The sequence below is a fragment of the Acanthaster planci genome, linkage group LG09 (assembly GCF_054643075.1).
Source record: "Acanthaster planci isolate LZ-2023a linkage group LG09, COTS_SCS, whole genome shotgun sequence".
Lineage (NCBI taxonomy): Eukaryota > Metazoa > Echinodermata > Asteroidea > Valvatida > Acanthasteridae > Acanthaster > Acanthaster planci.
In genome coordinates this window covers 17,447,108-17,472,326 of record NC_141785.1, presented here as the reverse complement: position 1 = coordinate 17,472,326, position 25,219 = coordinate 17,447,108, and the positions used below count along the sequence as shown (strand labels likewise).

Sequence of the window (25,219 nt, the reverse complement as noted above, 5' to 3'; positions counted from 1 at the left end):
GGCGATTACAAGTGCTAATGCACCGGCCCCCCCCCCCCATCCCCAACACGGACACGAATCGTGGCCCGCTCAAAGACCGCGCGTTTTACGCGGGAAGTAAATTCATTAGTGGGGTGCCGGACACATACATCAAAAATTGATCATCTTCGCTAGTCAGCAACAAGGCAATGATTCCCTTGGGGTCAGCCGCCATTAAGGGCCCTCCATCAGTTCGCCGGTTCCTGCTGAATTATTAGTCGGATTTTTCTCTCCCTCAAGGCAGGGAGCTGTGGATTGGAGTGATGAATTGGGTGGCCGCTCGGAAGTCGGAGGTACCACGTGCTTCGGCTTCTGCACTGTTGCGACCGGTCAGGCGAGCGCGTCGGGTTGATTAATTCCCAACACGGATTCCACGCCCGTCCTTTTGTTGTCTGTTGAGGCCAAAGCGTTTTTTTTTCTGGAGGATGTTATAATGGTTAAAAATGAAATTCACTTTCGAACTGAGGTCAGCCATTGTTATGCCTCAGTAGGGTTAGTAAACAAGAAAACTGTATGGTCACAGTCTGCGGGAACTTTGAAGAAGCTGACCTGGTCCTATTCCATTAATTGTAATTTTCCCCGACGCTGTCATGTAACAATCACGGGTGCACTGAAAAATAAAATAATAATTAACCACAAATGAACCTTGTAGTTTGCAGAGCTGTGACCATTTAAAATGAAAAGGTAGGACCTTAGTATTTGGCCCATTGGTCCTACCGTCTTAGAGTTTTTTGTGAGCGAGCGTTGCCCAATATTTTAACAGAATAAAACAGACTTTCGGTCACTGATCTCCGCATCCGCATCGATACGCAACTATTTATAACACGAAATAAAAGAGGTGCGTTAGTGGGCAAACGCCAGCTGTTTCTTCTGTTGTAAATGACCATGTACAATCAAAACTGTAAGTTGCGATGACATCAACAATTTTGACAGGAACATTAGAGCTACACTTCTCTAGATATTGGTCTCACAAAAATTCACCTATATAATAATTATGACGTAAGTTGACTATAATGACGTCAAGAACGATGACATAATTGAATTGTCCGGTGGGTTGACATAAAGTTGTAACCAAATTGCACTTGTACTTGTGTTTATATACCTGGGCCTTAGAAACATGTCTCTTTAATTTAAAACTGCCAAAACACTCAAACTAGACCCATTTAAATCATTACATACAGACAAACTCTTTACCAGAGCAAATGTGAGCTCCATTAAATGATTAAATGTACTGTCCGACAAAAGGGAATCAACCGTATCATGTTAACGTTATAATCACGTGTCAACATCATGCGCTTGAAGGTCAAAATGTACAATGCACCAGGAACGCACAATGTATCAAGCGATATACATATTGGTCACCGTGCTGACTCCATGGAAGTGCCTAGAAAGTGGACAAAATTTCATGATTATTAAACCACGCCGTTACTTCACGTCGTGTCATTTTAAATACAGATTCTGCTCTGCTGAACGTGGAGCTGGAAGAAAGACATGAAAACACACGGTCTCATACTAGGGCGGGTCCAGGGTGGGGCAACGGGGACCACGCCCTCAGGAGTAAAATAAGAAAAATAGAGAAAGTCGATTTTTTGCTTTATTTCATTCAACTTTCTTCTCAAACCGTGTAAAGCATCAGGATGTAGCCCTACCTCCAAAACCTCTGTAAAAGTTACATGAACAAATTTCCAAAACTGTTGTCCCCTTAAAAAACAAGTTTGGTCCCCTAAGAATTTGGTTCTGGATCCAACCTTGGTTTCATACTCACCAAGTGAGTAAGTTCTATACATTTTGAATTTTCAAAAGAGTATCGTAATCTAAAAATACGCCATATGACATCTTATGCCAGTATCACGACATGATTAAAATGGATAGAGTTTCCTAACAAAGGACACAATATCCGCAATTCTTCAAAATTATGTCAATTAGCAAAGTGCCAGTAGAAATTAATTTATATAAAATTTCAATGAAATCTGAATGAGTACGTCATCGTGACTTGGCTTCAAGAATACGACATACAGTTTAGTTTCCAAATGACTGGCCAATTTCATGTTAACAAGACCTTGTTTAAATATTTAAATCACGAATCGTGCTTTTGATGACGTCATCATGACCTAACACATTGTCCAAACAACCCATCGTCCCACTTGAACTACATAAGGTCTTTCAGAAAGAATTTGAAAAAACAAAACTAATGTAGCCGAGGAGATAAGTCGAAACGAATGTTAACTAAAGGCAAATTTTAACAAATCTTTCCAAAATCATGTATGACGTAATTATGAAGTCATCCCAAGTTTTACGTGCAACGCACCTTGTTTTGAGTTTGTGTAAAGGTTAAACCAAATCGTTTTGGATATATAAGGTTCGGAGATTTGAGCCTGCAAAGAATTCCAATTTGCGGGCGTGTCATCTTGACGAATATATTCGCGGATCATCTTTTGGGTGATTTGAGGGTGGCAAAATCAAAAGAAGTAAAAACATGGATATAGGTTACTGTGTAGTACTGGAGTCGTTCGAGTTAAAAAAAATGCAGTTTTCTGAGGCGGTTTCTGTTCAGTTCTATTCCGCCAGCTGTCACATTGACGCGTATAACGGTGTATTGCGAAGTCACAAGTTTTTTTTTTACTTTGTCCTCTCAACCGTACCTCATAAATTCTTCAAACACCCTTCAGTTTGTCAGAGGCATTGCTGCTTGTTATAGATGTTACAAAAAGGCCTACAATGTGATTCTGTTCACATACAGGTGTACGTAAATAATAGGTTCCCGAAACAGCTAAAACGAAATTTCTATGGTGAAATAAGAACATGGTTTAGGGAAAGTATTCCAAGCAAGGGCAAGGCAAGCACATCCTCCTTTTAGGCACACAAATGCTCAAAAAATGGGACCAGTGCCGTAAGACAGCCCTAGACACCTCAAGCACTGTTTCTTCTCACGTGACTCATACGTCTCGAAAGCACGGTAGCGGGGACAAAAATGCAAGACTCGCATAGATTCAAGCCCGTGGCTAAAGATACTAGCCAATGGACCCCTTCGGTGGAAAAAAATCGTCCCAAGTCCATACTAATCTGCGTTTGACTTGACCAAGAGTGTAGGCCTATGCAATAACCGCCCAGGACCTGTTCGTGCAGCGGCAGCAATGACTATCTCACTAAGTACTCTGGCACATCTTTTATTCATTCTGTTAATTCCGATCTCTTTTGTAACCTTTAGGGCGTTCGGGCCATTTTGTCTGAAGGTTCATTGGGACAATGTAGGGGCAAACGAACACGGTCACACTCGGTACTGAAGTAACCTTTCACATTAGTAAGAATTTTTAGGCAGAAGCCCAAGAGCTAAAAGCATGACTTTGGACAGCACCATGACCAGATATCTCAAAAAGGGCTTAGGCCCCTACATACCTTTGTAGGATTACTGTCTTTTAGTCTCTCGCCGTTTTTCTTGCATGTATACACCCTAAATTTCTAAAAAGATCATATATCAACTCACCTCATGGTATAAAACGTCTGCATAATCTGAAAACCTGATGATTTGCTAGCCATTGACCCCCCCCCCACACTACATCCGACACCAATTAACAAACCGCGAGACAGTTAATGAAATATGGCTCGCAATTTGTTTTATCTAATTAATTCCTCCACGAGGAGCCAGAGGCTGGCTGGCACAGGTATGATCAATGCACCGCAGGCGCAGACTACAATGCATACGGGAACCGTCGGCTAATGTAAGCAACGACATACGGAACATCGGGACAGAGAAAGAAAAACGGGAAGGGATTCGGAAAATGAAGAGGACCGGCGGTATTGAGTTCAAATCTAAATCGAACCTTAGAAAGTCACCTGTTATAGAAACGGAAATAGCATACATCGCCTCACCGTTTCGGTGATATTCATGTATGCGTGGTTATCGTGAATTCTCACAATTTTGCATTTTATATATACACAACGCAATGCCCAACTCCCCTCCCCCAAAATACTTTGCCACTTATCAATTCGTTACAAAATATCAAAGAGCATTTTAAAATTCACTGTTATTTGTATGAAAAGATAGGCAATCTGATTGCCCACGGGTGTTTACTGCTATGCAAGCCCAAGATGTTGCTGCCGTCAACATAAAAGGTTTCATTATTCATCGACAAATATTATGTGGTTCCCTCATTTATCCTCCGGGCCGGCCGTAAATGAGGTACTCCCTACGGGCGATTCACTGGGGCGGAAAGTGCAGGACCGCCCTACATTGGATAGGCATTAACGCTGTTGGGTCTTAACAGACCAAAAGACACTGACTAAAGGAGGATTATCATTTTAATGAGCCCCCAGAAATACAAGCCGTATAGTGGGGAGTGCGACAATCGTAGGGGATGATTTGCAACTTCCTCTAAATGGGATATGCCAGACTACAAAGAAAATATTGAAGATGTAGAGTAAATTTGATAACAAGGTTACCATAAAAGAAACCTTTTCAAGGCGATAGTGTTCTAAATGTACACCGAATGCAATATCTGTTCGCCCAAGATATAATACTCCTTTTGAGAAACTACTTAACTTTAAGTATACATGTATTTGAAGTAAGAATCTCATCCCACCTTCCCATTCCTAACATGCAGCCAATTTTACATACTGGGCATGGATTATACAGGTGTCTATTTGTATCCCCTTGGATATCTCAAACACATTCTTGGTATTCGGTGAAGGGGTGGGGAATACGGGCAATGAAAGGAAGTTACAAGCTGTGCCATATATTTTGCGTACTTCATATGTTTTAACTTAAAGATTCGTACAGAGTATACAAGAATCTTGACACCACAAGGGCCAACTGGGATGCAAGCAGATGGGGTGTCAGTTTCGATTGCCAAGAAAACTAGGAAACCCTGTCAGAATCATTAGGTGCTGGTTATAAGCGATGGAGTGTGAAAAGGTCATCACATATGGCAAGATCCCGCGTGATTACAAACTTGTCCAAAAACAGGGACTGCAATTTGTAAACGTGTGTCAGCAAAGGTGTCACAGTAATCATGGGGAAACAAGCAGCACACTTGTGCACAAATCTACCAATGACGGAAGTGCACCACAAAAGTTATTCAATTGCCTGAAATCAAGTCGTCATCTTTCCATATAGAGCTACACTGGTGATTTAGGAAAAAAAGTTATTTGAAAAAAATACTGCAGTTACAGAACAACAGTTATATTGGCCAATCTGATTTTGATTTCAAGCACTGACCAATCACATTAATATAATTTTTCAGCCAAGCGACTGGCTCCATTTTAAAAGATATACGATGTTGTATAGATTTGTCTTTATTCAACAAAAATATTTTCTTAAAGTCTACTTACCTGAAAGTTGATGAGCAGGTACTTAGGACAAAAACTGAGGTAAAAAACTAACTGGTTTACTTCCCACGTAGGGTAACACATAAAATGTCTGGCTTCTTTGTCATCTAATCCTAAATGCAATGGAAATGTCAAAAAGGTTTATCTTTGCCCACGTCATGTGAGAGAAATGCCTGACAAGTCACATTTCGACCCATGGGCGTTGGGGGGGGGACTTCAATAAAAAGGGAAAGAAAAAGGGGGAAAAGCAAAACAAAGGAAAATCATGAATTTGCTTGAAAAATCCTCCCACTGGTAATAAATCAGATGTACTTGAGAAGTGCTCCCCCCCCCTCGAAAAAATCTTTTCCCCCGAAAAAAAGTTTGGCGACGCCCATGCTTCAATCATCACTTCCAGTTTTTCAAAAACGAAAGACGCCTGAAAGTCGTAACGACCTCGAGCGATCGAACAGCTTTACGGGAACCTTTTTTATACAGAGAAAAGTTGTCACATCAAACAATAATTGTGAGACTAGATCAACTGGACTTTGGCGAAATACATTTGATAACATCCAACTTTCCTGTGAAGATCATATTGAGAGTGGCTTGGCTATGTCGTTTTGCATTTTTGAAAATAAACTTTCCCTCTGATAAAACAAGGCTATTGAGACGTAGTACGTATTTCAGTCATGCAAAAATCACACAAGCATTAACCATGAGGTGAGTCACCTTTTGATTATGAGAATAATAAAAAGCTTCCACCTTGACATGAATAAAATAAATGTCACTTATGCAAGCCATAAACCACAGCGACGCATTAGCATCGGTACTCTCAGGACAGCCGTGCCAATTAGGCAAAGGAACATGGCTACTGGCTCAAGCCTGGGATCCGATTTTCCCACAATCTACCACACCAACTTTCATGACTTTCTTGCTTTGTATGACCAAGATCATAAACACAACACGTATATCCGCGTCGATTGAGCTTTTATCTTAATTGCAATTATTTTTCACTGAGCACAACTAGTGCTGCGTAAGAATACTGTGGAATCTTCTTAATTCTTGAGATACTGACAGAATTGAATTGGTGACTTTCTGAAGGGGATCACTTCAGAAGCAATGAAAACTTCTACACTGAGAAAAATTTGGTCTGAAAGGAATTTGCGTGGGTTCCGTTTTCAAATCATTGATTTTCAGACAGGGATCCATGGGGGCTGGGGGTCATATAGTAAAAGTAGAAATATTACATCTTGTAAGGTTATCACTTGTACATGGTAAGTGTCATATGGAGACTGGATTCAAATATGAAGGGAAGTGCATCAATAACAATGCAATGGAGTATCTATGTGCTCGCTTGTCCGTAACAATTTAGACCTTAAAAACTCGGTCGGGACTAACCCTCCCGCGCAAATTTGCTTGATCCGCCCCTGGTTTTGCAATGCGGAACACTGATAACCATTCCGTAGGCTTGCATGTGGCTTTATTGACGCGAAGTGAATCAATTATGTCTGGTTTTTCGCGGCACTTCTTCATGTCTAAATGCAGCTCTAGAGCAGACGGTTTAGGGATTGATAGAAAAATACGGCCGTGATCAAGCGATGCAGTGATGACTCGCGTCGGTATTGGAAGCTCTTAGTCATGCGTGCCAGCATGTAAACAGCTAAGAAACATGCAACACGTGCCCCATGCACGCAACCGATGCTGGCCAATGCCCCCTTGCTCTTTTTTTTTTAGACTCGCCTAATCATTCTCGTCGGTGTTGAATAACGGCAATTTTGGACTGCGGCTGTTCTGCAGAAGTCTGTGGGTATCCACCTATGCGTTTAGAGTGATAATGTTTCTTTCCCTAGCTTTTGATCGGGAAGGGCTGGGCACTGCCATGGTCTCACTCGCTCGGGCTATTACGTCAAAGCCAAAGTTGGCCACGCCGAGTAATCCTCTATCCAGCCGCGTCGATAATGTTACGGTGACAGCTAACGACGGCCCGTGTTTCCCCTCGAGGGTCTAGCCACTGACTGAGAGGTGGTGCGGGGGTGGGCCGGTGCGTACGGCTGGGCGCGGACTTTGCGTGCGCCGGGGAGGATGGGGAAGTGGACGCATCGGTGTGCGTCACGGTGAGGTGCCCCGTTTGTGTGAAAAGGCCAGCAAACTGGACAGTTAGTCATCGTCCTCGCATCTCCAAGCAACAGTGGAGGAATCACGTTTATCTGACGACTGTGTCGTTGTCTGCCCTTCCACTCAAGATAACTATTTTCAGTCATACCTTTGATGCATCACGGACGATTTTCGTCACACGTGCGTACGCGTGGGCACAAATTTACCTATCAAACACGGCCTCATTTCGAAAGCCCTTTTTTAACATGAACCATTCAATGTTAAACTGTAAGGGACCAAATGACAGGTCATCAGTTTATTGTGTAACTTTTTTAGTTTTCAAACTGAAATGTCATTTACTTATTTAAGCATAAACAGAAAACAGAAATGAAAAGATAAAGTTGCTACACCAAAGAATAAGAGAGGTACGAAATGCAAAGGCCTGAACGTGACGTGACGGCACCCTAAAGAGAATTACCTCAGCCATTTAGTAACGCTATATTTAAATCCTTTTTCCATTTCTACTGATTGGCCGACAGGTAACATGGGGGTGTTGTTCAGCTAATGGGGATGTTCATTATGCAATTGATCAATCTAAGGTGTACTGAAGAGCACATGAACCATAGAAAAACCGAATTGTTTTGGTTACTTCATCACAGAGGAGACCCTGAGACGTAAAAGAAAAAAATCAGACCATGAGACATCGATCGACAGACCGTTAATAGGTTTCTGCAGCCCCACGGGACAGATTAAAACCTTGAAGGAGCCGGTCTGCGACGTCTCCGGTGGAGAAAAAGCACGAGACGGTGGTCCTTTCAAACCGAACAGCAGCCATGAACGGCCGTGGCCCTTTAAAGACCCAAAGCCCACACACTCATCAACAGCACGCCTCCTCTGCAGCACTGGAGCTATAAATGTCCTTTAATACAATAGCGCACATCTCTGTTTCACTTGGGCAGCACTCGCGAGTGTACAGCACGTCCGACCTCCCCTCCTCCCACTGATTCTCTCATCCCTCCCCGTCTTCATCAGCATCTTTGTGTACCTGACAGCGGTAAGCCGCGTCTGAGCGCCCGTCACTCAAAAGAGGCGAGCCCCGTATTCACGGCGGACAAGATAATCAATCAGGCGGGACCAGGTCACGCGCCGGTATCGGTTCATACAGGTTGCCGCGATACCCAAAGACCACGTCCACCAACACTTCTTGTCGCTGTGTCAATACGGTGATCGTTTACTCCAGCCGCAACCAGTGACCTGATCACGCGCTGGAGCCATCCCCCAAACCAGCAGAGCGTCACAGCTTCTGATCTTTTCCCGACACTGCGAACTCTCTCTGCTTCCTGGAGCGCTGGGGCCGTGTTTCGTTTTTTCTTCCGGAGGGGTCTACCCCACGTGTCAGCAATTTGCCCGGTAATTTAGCGATGCCCAATTTCCGCCCATCACAATACAGCCGAACCAACGTGCTTTCATCGGCAGTGCATGCGATTGCGTCACCGTCAAAGCGTCTGCCGTATAAAACGGGCCCATACCAGTCGTACAATTCAGAAGTCGTTTTGGTATACAAGAGGAACCGTCTCAACCATTAGCAATTAGCATAGTTGTAGCCAGCCCTACAGATGAAAGCATAGATCTTTTTTGTTAAAGCTCAACGTCGGGTGTTCTCCTTGTAGTCGCATCGTCAGATTTTTTGTGTGTGTCGGACAGCAACACCTCAGTTAAGCCTCGTGGAGAGCATTCAGAAGAGGCGCCTGCATCCACAATGTGCCTTATGAATTTCCTAAACGGAGCTGGTAAGTTGAAGCTATCACTTTCTCTCTTTTTAAAAACCATTTGCAAAGAAAGAGGGAAATCACCTGTTGAGGAGGCGCGTACATGTGAGAACGCGCGCAAAATTTCTTGGACGTGATCCAACTCCACTCTCTCGGTCACCTGAAACGTATTCATCATCGTGGTAAAATATTCACGATGTGAAAGGCATAGGCCTATGGGAATCCATAATAAGTGCTTGGGGCAGACCATGGTGCGATTTCTTGTAGATGTTAAACAACACAATTGATTGTATATTCAAGTTAAAATCATCATTGTAAACCATTCTGAGCTCAGTTAGTGCATGCAGGTTGCTATCAGTCACGCGCATTTTCCCCATAAAACAAGTACATTTTTTTCTACTTCAGCTACATAGTCTCATCGGACATGGAATTGTCGTTAATTTTATTATTTTTGTACACTACTTTTCAAGCGCCAATTACCGCCCCAAACGTCACTTGGAAAATCAGTCAGGTTGTAGACACTACACAGACGTACTAACGCCCACCAACAGATAGCAACAGTGCAAATAACAACACAGCACGACAGACAGACGGACAGACAGGCACACACCCACACAGCCTCAACAACACAGCGTGTTAGTTGAAATAGTGCACAAATGCCACATTAGTGATCTATCAGCGCATTAAAAAACCACGGTAAACCACAAGCCTTTACGTTTTACCTTCATATGAAGGGTGGGGGACAAAGCGGGACAAAAGTCGGTCCTGTTTGCACGTAATGGCATTAAAAACGTACTTAATTGCTGTGTAAATTCTACGTGATTATACGCACTTCCATTGCGTGGGCTTGCCCCCGTCTAATGACCAGAGAGGCAACTCAGATCAGAACAGGAAGCAACTGATGATGAATGTTGGGAAACGGGCGAGGAAATTGGGTCAATTTCAATCAACACTTTATCGAATAGAAATTATTTAATAAAAAAAAAGAAAACGAATAACATTTCGTATTTAAACTGGTCCTAACAGGCCAACGGTTTCGCACGAGTACTTGCTGTGGCTTTAGCTTATTTGTGTCGATTTTTGAAAAGATTTCGTGGTCCTTGATGAAGTTCAGCTTCAGGTCTTGAATTCTTACCTAGTGTAATGTGTAAAAACACTCATTGAAATGATCTGTGCGTCTACTCCACCCAGTAGTGCATCCCCCTCTTGAGTCTGGGGAGCAAAATGAATAGTTTTCTTGACAGATTGTCCAATTTTGTATCATAAGAAAACTCCCCTAAAAAATGAGGTGCACATGTTAACGGTTTCGTCTCTGATCTATTTGTGGTTTAATGTAAAACATGTCAATCTTCACATTCAAATAATACTGCACTTATATATCGGTTTACTGGGTTTTAGTGACGTAATATTTTCGGTGCCCTAATTTTTTTCAGTACCAGCTTATATGATTTTGTCTTGTGTAATAAGCTTTTACAGTCAAAAAAGATCGCAACCTAGTTTTGAGTGTATATCTTTTAATATCAATATCACATTGCTTTCAGAGGGTTTCATCAGTCATCGAAGCAAATGTTGTTGTTTTTCTTTCGATTTATTGTTTGCAAATCATGACGCAAGTTTAGAGAGCCCGATTATTCTTCCTAAACGGGGTACAAAGAATATTAACTTGCTTTGTCATTTATTCGTCACTCGGTTAATTTCCCCATAGGCCCCTAACCTACACCGAATTTAAATTTGTTATGTGAGTTCAAAATTCCTGTACTCTCTTTACAATTCAAATTGGCTAGAGTGTGATTTTCAACACGTACGCCTTTTAGATGAATATGTAAGTCGCTTCATTCGACACGATTCTAAACGCACCAATGATGTGACACCTTGGCATCGGCTATGAAGATATTTCTTATTATCAACTCTTCATCCATAAGATAGCATAGGTGTTAGTTGCCATAGCTTATTAAGGAAGTAATCTTATGACCTCGTGCAAGTGTAATGAGAAAACACCTGGTTAATAGTGTTTTTATTTTTTATTTTATGTGAAAGTTTTGCTCTCAATGTGTTTATTTCGTTATCGAAAAAGGTTAGCGAAGGGATGGGGGCATTTGTAAGGCGGATGCCAAGGTTGAAAAAAGGTGGAAAAGTGGGAAGCAAGCAAGGATGCCATTGCATTTCGGCCACGTAAATATCGTTGACGGCATTCGCTAATGCGACGAGAAGGCAGTTGGATCCCGTTTCAGGCACGCATCCACGCAAAAAGCGCACTGTGACGCTTCAAGTTACATTCAAGATGTTTTGATAAACAAAAGCCCGTTGGAGATTCGGTCGGTCTAGTTTCGTGCCTACAAGTGCCGCTCGAGACGCGCCAAAAGTCATAGGGAGAGACGCTACGTCAATCAGTCAGGAGGCCTAGGCAACAATTAAACGTGTGAAACTATAACGATCAACACCGATTCTCATGATCAACATCGTCCTCATGTTTATGGCAACCAAACCGAGGTTAAAGTCAGAACTAGATTTGTCATCATAAGACCAGTGACGGCCACAAGAAATTAAAATTTCCGGTTTGGAATTGGGCTGTATGAGGCCTACATGTCACAATTTTGAATGCTATGGGCAGTTTGCGAGACGGCGTGCCGCACCAGAACCTGTTGACTACGACCTATGCGTACACACGCAGTCAAATCGATCGATGGCAAACTTACGTCAATTTAATCATGCTTCATAGACCCATCGAGTGCGGCACGCGAGGTTCATTCACAAATTGCAGCTGAGTGTTTGCCTTCGTGCTTTTCATGGGCTTCTTTCTGCGACTGGGGATACATTACAAAGCGGGTTATTAGGCAAGATGAGGCCATCAACCATGGCATTTTTGTCATGGTGTATCCTCGTTTTAAACTGAAAATGAAAAGCCCTCCTTTGTCAACACTAGTGGAGCTGGCGGAAATTACACGTGAAAAATATGTACACAGTATGTGATTGAATGTAAGCTCGCGGGCTTGGCAAAAACACAAACACGTAAGGGGGGTCTATTGAATTATATTTTGCAAGCTCAAAAATAGCAGCTTGAAAGACGTCATGAGTTTATCGAGCCAGTAAGACGTAGTAATGACAAGCAACCGCATAATGGCAGAAAAGTTTGTTCGTCCGAGCAGTTTCTCACCAAAACAACGTTGTTCTACCACTTAGCCGTAATGTCCTACAATCAATGGGGCGCGTTCGATCAAATCGAATGTTTGACATCTGTCTTCAGGCCATCCGCCTGGGGGTCCTCTATGGAGGCATCTACGCAGAAACGCCATTGCGTGTCCTGCACTAGTGATCATCGCATTGGTGGTGAAAGTAGCCCCGAAATGGTGCAACAACAAAATCGAAGAGGCATGACATTTGAACAAGGACCGCCTCCACCCACTACAAGCGGCGGTTCAGGAAGTTGCTATCGTATGAAGCAAGCACAGCTACAGGGATAAAGCACTTGGTCAGTTTACCTTCCATTGGTAATCAAAGGCATACGTTTTTGTAACACACATCGCGGCTGAAAATAACATCTCCAAGTGACTCGAAAATTTGGGGGGAAAATTAAGGAATTGTAATTGAGAATTTAATGCACAGAAAATGTTGCACCATGAAATGAATTTCCAACAAGTATCACATGAATGCGCCGTACGGAGAGCATCATATAGACCAAAATGGCGGACGATTAATAGCATGAAATTGCGTTTTGATAAATTTATGTAGGTAGTGACATTTTCATGAAAATTTTAGTCCGGTGTAGGCTTGAGGGCAATACCTTGCGCAGGTTAAATGTCACATCCGCCACTTGTCTCGTGAAATGCCTTTGTTTCAGCGGCTTTCCTCATTTTAAAATCGTCCACCTGAGTTTGCCGTAGTTTCAATCATTTATAGGTCTTCGCATCAAGTCCCATAACAAGACACCTCATGGAGAAACAAGGGTTGACCTTTTGCGGGGCAAGGAACTCATCAAATATTAACGGGAAGTAGTACCTGCAAGTGCGTGGTGCTATTCAAGCGGAATGATTTCAGTCCAAACACATGTTCCATTGCTGAAGTGGACTTCAGTTCCCCAAAGAAGACACGCACACGATAAGACAGCGTCCGTGTTCCTTGTACGAGTGACTTCTGGTTCTTCGCATGGCATTCGACTGTATAAAAAAAAACGTGAGTGAAAGCACGAAGTCATGTCGCATTACGTGCAAGACATGGTAATGACCAAGAACGGCAAATTGGTCTATTAAATATCATCATGGTTAGCTTCAGGCTGGGTGATTTGACGCAACGACTTTAGTGTCGCTGGTGTACTTGAGTGGGACCAGTGGTGGCGTACGCGTGTTGGTGGTTGTGGAAGCTTGAGTGTTGGTGGTAGTTGGAGTGGTGATTGTGAGATCCAACGTACAGTGATAAGTGATTTTTTTCCGTGAAGAAACTACTTGTATGGGGAAAAACCCTTGTTACCAAAAGCCATAGTTCCCACAGAAATCGTATACCACTTTCAATGTTCAAAACTATTGAACTTGAAGATACGTGCTTCAGACCATTGCATATAGAAGAGAGTACAGTACGCGCAGCGATGCCCAACTGCCTAAATCGACCAATGTCAGTCTGCTGTGTACACGTGACATGTTGGTGTTATTTTTAATTTACAGGCCAACTGTATTTCTCATTAAAAATCCCAAAATAGCTCACACAGGCTTATGCCTGTGAATACTTCGCAATGATGGCATACATGTGTAATGAGGCATATACTTCTGTCTAACCCGTCGAAGTAAATTAATATTGCACAAAATTTTAATATTAGAAAATACTGGGGACGGCAGAATGATTGAACTAAACAAGGGAAAAGTTAAACTGAAATTATTATTATAACTTTAGAAAACATTGTATCAATAATGATATTTTTCATTCAATCCTCAATACTTTACCTTGGAAATCTTGAAACATTTCCTTTTATGCTTGATTCAATTTCGATTTACTGGCGCCGGTGTAAGTGGTCTGCACAATGACCAGTTGGACTCAATTTACCACCACAATAATTTGAGATGCGTTTGGTGGAAACGGTGGCTGTAATGCTGCAATTATTTTCGGGACACAGGAATCTTTCAAGCGAGACATTACCTGAGCACACAGTCTCAACAGGTTGCGGCAGAACGTAGGTGTTTGCGCTGGGTGCACAATCGAGGCCGCGTTTGAGATTCATCTGATGGCGCCGATTTCAAAATCTAACCAAAACAGAGCCTGTATACTTTGTAAAAATTATTCAAAAGCACAAGTCCAGACTGGTTGGCGGCGCTGCAGAGTCGGCATGAAAGTGTGTGTCCCTTGGGGAAAAGCGGTTCCTGTTTTATTCCAGCGGGTCCACGTTGTTATCAGAGGTAAGGCGTGCAGGTCTGTAGGAACTTTCGACATCGCGGGGCAGACAGGTTGTTGGTTTTGGATAATTGGAGAGACTTCGTGAGATATCAGTTTGTTGTCTTTGAACGACACCCTCCCGCGGTCAGTAATCTGTTCCGGTGGGGGCAGTGCGGAGACGGCCTTCACACAAGAGCGCGAACCTTGCTGCACTCCTCAGACACTGTGCCCCGCCCAACTCTTAATTGGAGAATGAAATTGGCCAATAGAGAAAACTGAATGAAACTTATCCAGATAATCCGCTGGGCGTGACTTTTTAGTACACACCGCATAAGCGCGCCATGAGGCGCGCAAGTATAATACGAGTTTAACGCTGAGTTCGCGTAACTAATTATTGCGGCAGAACGCGTGCAAGAACCCGCTTTGCACCCGTCTTTCTTTCGCCGATCGGGGGTGCACTACAGCTCGGGGCGGATACTCCATTCTCGTGGCTGGGATAATGATTTCTTGTTTCACATAATGCCATGAATGAGCTGTATTGCCTAGAAGCCATCTTTCTGGTAACTGCTTTTGTTACCGAGGGCTACATAGCTATATAGTATAAAAGATCTACTCATGGATGTCCCTGTGGAACAAAAGTTCTTACCGGAAAACTGGCTACCATGCATAATCTTTTTAATAACCACTTTAGAGCATTGTACGTGTCATAGATGTTCATCGTGTTTGGTAAGCTTGGCATCTTTTACAGCCCAATGCGGTCACTTTTTTTTCCTAATAAAGCGGGAAACCGTTGACCTGAAGTATAATGGAGCAATTCTCTATAAAGGGGCGTACTTTGGCGGCAGCGTCCTCTTGTATGTGCCAGGCAAGAAATAACAACGCCCGAACAGCCAAATCAAGTGGTTTTTTTTTTCCATTTTTTTGAAATTACCAAAATATTAATGTCAACAGCACGTAGAAAAGCTTAAAGAGGAATAAGGAGAAAAAGCAATAGCCATCGTCTCAGATTGTGAGGTTACCTTGTTTTCCATTCTCGCTGGGGAGGGGCTGGTAGCAGAAGTGTACATAGCTACGTCCTTGTGGGTTTTTTTTTCAGGTGAAGAAAAAGCGAAGTTATGCACGTTTGGCAGAGATGATGAGGTTTTTTTTCTGTTAAATTGTTTTAAAATGATGAAGTCCCAGAGGTGTTACCTTTTTAAATAGTAGTTGCGTGAAATTTCGAAAACTTGTTACGTTTCATGCATGTTTAGTAAAATTGTACAATAAAAACTTACCCGATTAATCATTTACGCTTTTACAAACGACGATCATAATTTTCTTTAGGAAACGACCCACTGAAAGATATGGCCCAACTTAAGAAAGCACCTGAGCACAGTCAATGGAAAATATGTCATCGACGGAAAACGCTTTGCATTGTCAATTGTCTTCATCAGCTTTGATTTCCGCCCCACATAAAAAGGAAGATTTGAAGAGTTCAAAACCAACCTTCAAACCTATCGGCACATTTTCATTATCTTTATCACTGAATTATGCTAATGCACTCAATGTCGCTTTTCATTAACAAATACCAAACACCTTTCTACAACTCACTGTTTTGTCATGAAAGCCTGACCGCTTTCTCGGAAGTTTGTTCTCATTAGTCATATTTTGCACACCGATCGCTTGCCCTTTGAATTTAAGACAATGATTAGCGAGGCCCTGCTCTTTCGATCGCAAGCAAGGGTGTGGAGTCACAGCGAGTTTGCAGTCGACAATATTGACATCTTATCCCGTCACAGTCGGTGGGAAGGCTCTCCAAGCAGGGCATGGTATGGGAATCAATTACTCTCCATTCTCAAGTGAGTGCGGGTTTACAAAGCACGGGGGGATTTTCATCTCAGGGGTGTAAGGCTGAGTGACGCTGTATTCCTGCACCTCGGCAGATCGTCATTAACCAACCAGAATTGCTTTTAATCCTCGTCTTTATGACGACCAGGCAAAATGAGCGCTCTTGGTTCATTAAGAGCAACCTTTGCCGTGCATTATGTCGTGCAATCTAAGCACTTAACAATTTCCTTGATACTTATCACGTACCGAGATACGCTCGCATTATATAACACGGTACTTTGGTTCATGGTGGTTATGAAAATCCAGCCTGGTGCTAACTATACAGTATGAGTGTACACTTTGCCAAATCATCAAAACCACCAATAAATAACGATTGATCTACAGCATAGGGATGTGTTGCGACCCCGATGCTATTAAAAATTATGCTGACCATTCAGAAACAAAAAGGCACGATACTAGAAACAAAAATAAATTGAAACCACTTAGACATCAACAGAAGGCGGCATTGTCAAAAGTTATTTGAACCGATGGGTGTAAAAATCGCCAGTGCGACACAATTTTAATTTCATTGACAAGCCTCATAATGTGGACTGCCCTTCCACCTGTTGGTTTCCACAAACTTGCTTGTAACATATTCTTTGCTGATTTGAGCCATTCAGATGCTGATTGGATTTTCAGTTTCCGTTCTTGTTTCCCAATTGCCGTCTAAATGTACCGTCTTGCTAATTGCCCACACGCGGGTATTGTTTTTCAAGCGACCGAAACGATAGAAATTTCGGACTTTGATTGCCACAAGTAATAATGACAGCTTGCATCTTCGAAATCCCCTTATAGCATACTTACCAATAACTTGCAATCATTTTCTTTAATCTTAACACAATGGTACTGTGCATGTAGTAACCCTTGAGGTTCAAAAGCATTAAACTCACTTCTGAATTTAGGGTAAGAAATCAAGAAATATGCAACGGTTCCCTGTACATTATCAACATATCCTGCCCACAACAGAGCTCTATTAGGTCGTCCATGCAAAAAGATTTCTTCATGAAATACAAACAACAATTAAAAAACGCGAGGACTGAAAAATCTAGAAAATACAATGTCTTGATTTCAATTTCTGAAGGTTTCCTGCTGCGACTGAAGTACCGTAGGGGGCATCGTTCAAAGGGCTTGAACGCAACCTCATGACTAAGTGTCGTGTTCTCTTACACAGCAGGTCAATGCCCGTTGAACTTTTATTCAAATAAAAACAACGGAGTGACTATACAATTGTCACTTGTGGTGATTAAAGGGTGAGCAGGATTTCAAGCCGTTACCGAGTTCTTAAAATATCAGTGCACTTGTGGTTGTTATGGTGACATTTGAATGTTGAAACGAGGCGTGGCAGCTTCTTCGACGATTGCAGTTGGGGAAAAAAACAGAGGAGCGACCTTTCTGCCGGGATTTTTCTTCTGGGCAAATTGCACCTCCAGGAGAAAGTCTCCGTCATAAATCTGGCTGACAGCACATTTTGGAGTAGCGGCGATCGAGGAATAGACACAGCATACAGCGCAAGGGATGATGTAGGATTTATTGATTTGCAGTCACAGTGTTGTCTGGCCCTAGAATATTTTTGTGAATGAACCGCCAGGCTTTTCCAGCCGCTGTTGTTAGCAAGCTTTCCGTTTCCTCGGCTGGCCTCGTCGCGCGCGCGTGGGTGTCGTCACGTGCTTTTTTTTTTTTTTAATATTGATTGATTAGTAACGTACAGTTGAATGGGTTCCGCGGACGACGATTTTGCGCTGGAAACGGCTGTGGCAAAGTTGTGCCACTTGTAAGGGCGTGTTGTGTCGAAAGGGCAATTAGACTCAACGGATGTCGGATCACTTCGCCGTGAGAGGAAAAGGAGGAGCTTATCAGAGTGCCGGGTGTGTACGTAGACGCAAACGCAGTCTTTTGAGATAGATTGCTTTGGATGGACTTGATCCATGTCGTAGAGAAGGCATTCACAATATGCACAGCTCGCCAGCCAAGAGTTGCTGTCTCAAAAGCACGTACATCAACAAGCACATTCATTTTCTTAAGAAATTAAGCATCGAACCAAGGCTTGTTTCCTCGTGGGCCATGGCGTATTTAAAATAAAAATGATGCCATTGATATTTTTCTAGGCTCGATATATCAAGCAGTACATCAGAACACATCTTCATGTGAATAACTAAAGAGAGAAATGTCAATAATACGACCGCAGTGCTTTGAGGTTATTAAAATGATGGAGATGTTCTTCGTTTTCAAAACAGCCTTTAATTTAAACCTGTCGTCGTATCTTTCTTTGAAGATAGTGGTGAAGCAAATCACAGTAATTGCAAAATTCACTTAAAATGATGTAATTAGTTGATTTCAAGCCAGAAATATATATAACACCGATTTTTCCTGCAGGCAAAACGGATGCTTTCCACGTTCCAATGCGTGAGCGCTCTTTCGCGTGAAACACAGGGACACTGAAACACCTACGTAATTGACAAGGAAGAGCGCAAATATACCTATCTCCGGTGAACCATCAATCGATTTTAATTTTTTACTGCTCTGTCATGGCACTTACCTTTTTGTCAACACGAAGACTTCTATTTGGAACCCAAGGATAAATTATAAATCTGCACGAAAACAACCTAGGCTAGCTGACTTGCGTCGGAGGCAAAGCCAGCACCATGTAGCTGCATGGCTGGGACAGAGAGACTGTTTTCACCGAGTGAATCAACAAAATTAACTATATACGTCACTGGGGTGCATTGCTACACAACGCATCGTTGCCTAATCGAGCAGAATCAGATGAACCAGGACACATCCACTATACGGAGAAGTGCAGAAAGAAACACACACGCAACGTGCGAACACCCCAGTATAAGGACACCATATTTCGTCAACATGCATAACACACATTGAGTAATACGCATGTATTTGTAACTGAAGGCCTATGGATAAGGGGGAACCTTCTTTGGGTGAAAGTATACTGTGGCTATTTTGCATAGCCGGGAGGGGTGACCATGTTACATGCACGGTGTCCCCTACGTTCTACCCTAAAATATCCAATAGAACATACTTAGTACAGGACAAAGAGGCAAAGGATCCTAAGTAGTTTTGGTGCTTGCATGCTTCATTGTGCGTTAAGTTCTGCAGAGATCTGGGAGTACATGAATAAGCCCTGAGGTGGACCAAGAGAGGGCGCAAATTTCCTAGCAATAGAAGCTCCTTTGGTCGGAACTGCACTTCGCTGGTTCACGAACGATCGTGAAATGCTGGACTGGTTCCCGTCCCAATTACGTAGGACCAGCAGCTTGGTTTAAGGTGTGCAATTAGACCTGAATATTTAATTTTTTTGTCAAGCAAATAGTAATGCTTTAACAGGAATTACATTTCAGCGGGGAGGCGAATAAAGCACAAGTACCTATCCTTCCAAAGCCTCTGTTGATCACAATGTGATAATATATGATTATTATATATATTCAATGATTATAATCGATAAATCATTTTATCATTTTCGGTGGTTATTGAGTCCTTTAACGAGTTGCGCCTTGATGTAGTGAGGGTGTGTTCCAGTGACCCGGAGAGTTTTGCTAGCCGGGGCTTCATACCCTGGCAGGTCAAACCAAGCGGGACAGGTCAATTGGTAGGAGACTGACTAAATGCAACACCCCCACCTCGGGTCGAGGATTGGGTGTAAGACCAGCAAGCCACCCCTGTAAAAAGTCTTCTGATACGTCTACCAGTCACACTATAGGTCAAATAGGGCCGGGGCCGGCCCACCCCAGTAGGGTTTGCCGCACCGCCGGACGTAATGACGGGTATCCCTTAAACCGCTCGGGGAGGGGTTACCCCAATCTCCCAGCAAACGCAGCTCCCCTAAATCTCACCAAGCACCCTCTACGTATTGCCACGTGGAATGTGTAAACTCTTACTCCGCCCGGTCATGACGCACTTCTAGCTGCTGAGCTCATCCGGTTGGACATAGCCATTGCAGGTCTGCAGGAAGTACGAAGGACTGGCTCTGGTGAAGTCATTCTAGACAGCAAGCTACAAGCTGCTGTGGAGTGGCAACGTCAATCATCATGTGTAAGGGTATTGCCCTAGAAGTTCATCACAGGCACGTGTCCTCTATTGTTCACTAGAAGCCCATGAGCTCTTGCCTGCTCTATGCAAGACTATAAGGCACACCCACGATTATTTGTTCACCATTGCTTGCTACGTCCCTACTGACATGGCTGAAGACGCTACCAAGGAGGCCTTTTATAGCCTTCTACACGACCAGCTCCGTAGGGTGTGCTGGCATAATAAAGTCGTGGTCCTTTGAGACATGAACGCCATAGTGGGCCCGTCCGGGGACGGCCTCAGTCATATTGTTGGCCTCACAGTTCCAAGGTAACCAACGATAACGGTGATCTCACACTGAAGATCTGTGCCACGTACAACCTTAAGATTCTAAGAACCTGGTTTATGCATCGGCATATCCACCAAGCCACATGGCATCCCAATGCTGTCGCCGCTCCGAAGACACCTCATAATATTCATGAGCAAATCGGAGCGCGTCATTGACCGATTCCATATCGCGTCTGGGAAGTAGAAATAATACGCGACCAGGTGATGTCATACCGGTGAGTATCCACCTCGCTGCTGTGTGATAGTTTTTCTGGTAGCCCCAAAACATCCCTCTGGAACCGGCTGCGGAAATATATTGTGTCATGTAATCTTTACGGAACCAGTCTGGAGTTGTATCCTAATACCTATTACAGTAAAGACCCAAACCGTATGTCAGCACTACACTATTGAAGCCCTGTTTCTATGCACATCTGCACTCGACTATCATTACACGGAAATTTAGCAGCTGAGAAAAACAATGGCGTCTGTGAGTACAAGACTACGTTAGATTTCCGTCTTTATGTAAACATGAACTCATTGTGCTGAATAAAGATTCAAAATATACGAAGGCAGTTACTGACAAGGCAGTGGGGCTCCTGGAAAAATGCTATCAAGACAAAAAGGTGGATTTTGAAGAGTCAGCTTGACTACCTCTCAACGCGAAGCGGAGGGAGGTAGTCACTACTTCCCCTTGTATCATCCTTGTCAGCGGACGCTGGGGAATTGCCACTGACCTCCGCGTTTTTCGAAGCGTAGAGCTTGGGAACACCGACCACCGTCTGCTGGCAGCCACCCTACTCCTACACTTGAGGGCAGGAACACAGAGAACAGGCCCCGTCTTGCTCCAGCCAGACAATGACAAATTGCTGATGCCAGAGATCACTCAGAAATGTGCTATTGAGGCGGCTAGCAGGTTTCCTCTGCTTGCCAAACTAGAAACATTCGAGGAGGATTGGCCCCAGATTACCTATATGCTCGTCCCCGCTGCTTCCTCCGTCCTAGGCATGCGACGCAAACGAAAGCAGCCTTGGATCTCTACCACATCACTTGACCTCGCAGAGCGTTGCCGCCAGCTACGCACTGCTGAAGAGATCACTACTTACCGTAATTTTTTCAGGCTTCAACTCCAAAGTCTCCGGGCAGACCGCAATCCACGGTATGACAAACTAGCTGGTGCTGCAGAGCATGATTTTAAAACCCATAACACTCGCTCTGCTTACAATGCATCAACGTCCTCTGTGCAAGCAACCAACGTGCTAAATCATCGTCTCCCTTGCTAAGGGCAGGTGGGTCCCTTCTGAGTGAACCATCAGCAAAGTTGGCCAGATGGTGTGAACACTACAGGGCAGTGCTCTGCACGCCTCAACCACAGCCCCCATCTTCTTCATTACGCCGCTGCTGGCACCCTAGATGAAACACTCTCCCTCGACCCTCCCAGTACTGAGGAAATCAAGGGCATCCTCAAGAAGGTACCCTCTGGCAAAGCTCCAGGAGCAGATGGCATCATACCTGAGATGCTAAAGAGCCATCGCCAACACTGTAGCACCACGTCTGGCCAAGCTCTGTAAGAAAGCCTGGGTCACCGACGCAGTACCCATGGACTGGAAGGAAGGGGAAATTGTCTCCTACTACAAGAATATAAAAGGCGATGCCAGAAATCCCGCTTGCTATCGGCCCCTTAAGTTTTTTTTCCATCCCCACCGAAGTGGTAAGAGCAGTCATCTTGAAATGTATACAGCCACTCCTGCTGTCTAAAAGATGTCCACAGCAAAACGGTTTTACTCTGAAGCGCTCCACAATTGACTGCATTCTAGCTCTGCTTGTCTTGGCACAGTACAGACGGGAATTCCATCAGCCCCTGCTGGCAGCCTACATAGACCTCAAGGCAGTGTCGACACACTCGACCGTTCTCCTCTATGGCAATTTATGCGCGGCATTGGAGTGCTTTCCAAGTATACAAAGTTCCTGCAAGCCTTCTACACGGATACAACGTGCTGAGAGCTGAGGGCCGCCTGTCGGATCCCTTCCCCGCTACCTCGGGTATCAGGCAGGGCTGTGTAGTCGTTCCCAACCTGTTCAACGTTGCTGTTGACTTTTGCCTCAGCCGCCACTTGGAACGTTCTCCAAATCTTCGTTTGCCCTACCATTCAATCGTAGCAGACCTTTGCTACGTGGATGAGGTGGTCAAATTTGGTGAGCTTCGGGATAAATTGTCTGATGCTCTTACCACCCTGTCGGAGGAAGCATCCCTACCTGGTCTCACAATTAGCTGGGTCAAGACCAAGATCAAGTCTTTGTCTGACTTCAGCACCTCCATTACCCATGCCCGTCGATGCGTGCAACCAGGATGTTGAGGTGGTGAAGGACTTCAACTATCTAGGCGTAAAGATTTCATCTTCATGTTCCTCCAAGCCAGAAATCTTAAATAGACTGCAGCTTGCTCGCGGGGCATTCGGTCGCCTCGCACGAGTCTGGAATCACACCAAAGTCAGCCTAAAGATCAAACTGCGGCTGTTCAATACAATAGTGATGTCTGTGTTTCTTCACGGTTGCGAAACATGGTCCACCACAGAATCCCTCAGCCGCAAACTGGACGCCTTCCACAGGACTTGGCATCCGCTGGCACGATTTCATCTCGAACAAAGAAGTGCAAGCTAAAGACTACAACCCGCTGCCAACGACACAGCTTACAAAGCGACGCAGGCTAAATCTCCTGGTCCACGTGGCCCGCCCTCCACCTGGCACGCCAGCGCAGGAGATCCTACAGGCAGCCTCACAGCAACTTCCTCGCGGCTGGCGACGACCAAGGTCGTCCAAGGCTCACTTGGGTCCAGGAGGTCTCATGTACTCCTCCTATGTCAACCTTCTACGTGTTGCCAAGGACCGAATAACGTATAGGGATCTGGTCGCTTCGGTCGCATATTGGCCACACTGTACTGTTATTGTGTTACATTTTATTTATGGAAGTTATTTTTGGTAACGAAGAAGAAAGGGCAAAAAATTCAGCACATGATTGATTTGTGCATAGAGCGGGCATTGTTTTCATTTACATAAAACCGACAGGATTCTGCGAGTTTCAATACCCGCTACCGGTCCCTTTGTTCGAAGGGCGTCTGTAAGACGTCTGGAGACTGTGTACCAGACGACGGGATCCAGTCTAGTGAAATGCACACATTAGGGTCACGTTGCTACCAGCAAAATGAACACTCCCGACAAACCTGGCTCTGTTCAACCCATGAGGGGTGCTTCTGGTCAAGGCAAAACGTTCCGACGTGGGCTTTATGGCACTTTTCCTCTCGCGCCAAGACCAACCAAATAATAATCAAGCCTATCAGTTCTTTAAAAGGATTTGATGAATCGAAAATAAGCGCTTTATTGTTCCCTAGCAATTTTAAGACTTACTCCACCTAACAAGCCTCCCAGAACACCAACATCATAAGAAATATAACACTGACGGATATTTTCTGATATGTATATTAATAAAACAAAATCTCTGAGAAAACGAATCACCACGGAAGGGTTGCGAAACACTCTTAGCTTCCCCGTCATCTTCCCCCAACACAGCCTCCATTGTCGGCCCCCCCCCCCCGGAGTGTTCATTTTCTTTATTGAAGCAAGGCCACTATCGACTTCGCACTATTCAAGCATTTGCTTCAATTATTGAAACTCAATGTGGAAGAACAAAGTACATGTAGGCCCCTATTTAACATGTACAATACGTAAAGGATAAGGGAGGCGTGAAGGGTGCTTACTTGTGCGGAATAACATCACAGCCGTGGTATATATTATAGTCCACGCTGCATCTCCAGTAGAGCATTGTGACACACATACAGCCCACGAGTATTTATATGCCGGTGTCAAAAAGTATTTGTGTAGTATATTTTCAGGATAGAGTTACCGCAAAACTATATGGGGAAAATACGCCAGCGTGCCACGTATAGGTAAAGTAGAACGTCAGTTTCTTGTGTTACACATCGACCATCAATATGGATTATTGGCCACCGTTATGGATTACACGTTGACTTTATTGCAGTACAAATCTGTCTTGGTAGTCTCACAATGGAGTCGTTTTACAGCTTAATTTCTCAATTTTAATTCTTAACGAATATCCATTAAAAACAACACCAAAATTAGATAAACCAGGAAAAAGTTTAATCATATATCAAACAGACCTACACATGTTTCATGTCCAAGGTGACATGTTCCATAGTGTGTTGCTGCGGTTATTTTGATAGGAACATGTGCTTTTACTACTGTGTTAATTGTGTTGTTTTGGCGCAAATATCAATCAATATGTTAAGTACACATTACGGGTACCATACACCTTGTTGCTGTCGAATTTTGTCTGGTTGCTGGTGCGATTTTTCCCCTCGACTTCCTCAAGGAACGTCGCGGTGCTGTCAAAGTCGCATTATCGGCCTCACGTACTCCCTAAAACGAAAAAGACGAGGCCTTAATTAAAA

The 25,219-nt window shown here is 43.8% G+C and overlaps 2 protein-coding genes across 2 annotated transcripts in view; one reads left to right on the top strand and one right to left on the bottom strand.

Annotated features, from left to right (window-relative positions):
• The first annotated feature begins 8,371 nt into the window (after window positions 1-8,371).
• Window positions 8,372-25,219, top strand: part of LOC110976687 (uncharacterized) — a 39,549-nt gene continuing 22,701 nt past the window's right edge. The window contains exon 1 of the mRNA XM_022230178.2: window positions 8,372-9,206. Within this exon, the coding sequence (XP_022085870.2) occupies window positions 9,176-9,206 (31 nt within the window). The 5' untranslated portion in view covers window positions 8,372-9,175. The remainder of the gene's footprint in view (window positions 9,207-25,219) is intronic.
• The window catches only part of LOC110976553 (uncharacterized), a 28,601-nt gene continuing 27,486 nt past the window's right edge, over window positions 24,105-25,219 (bottom strand). Inside the window, exon 4 of the mRNA XM_087140671.1 lies at window positions 24,105-25,187. Coding sequence (XP_086996797.1) covers window positions 25,053-25,187 — 135 coding nt within the window. The 3' untranslated portion in view covers window positions 24,105-25,052. The remainder of the gene's footprint in view (window positions 25,188-25,219) is intronic.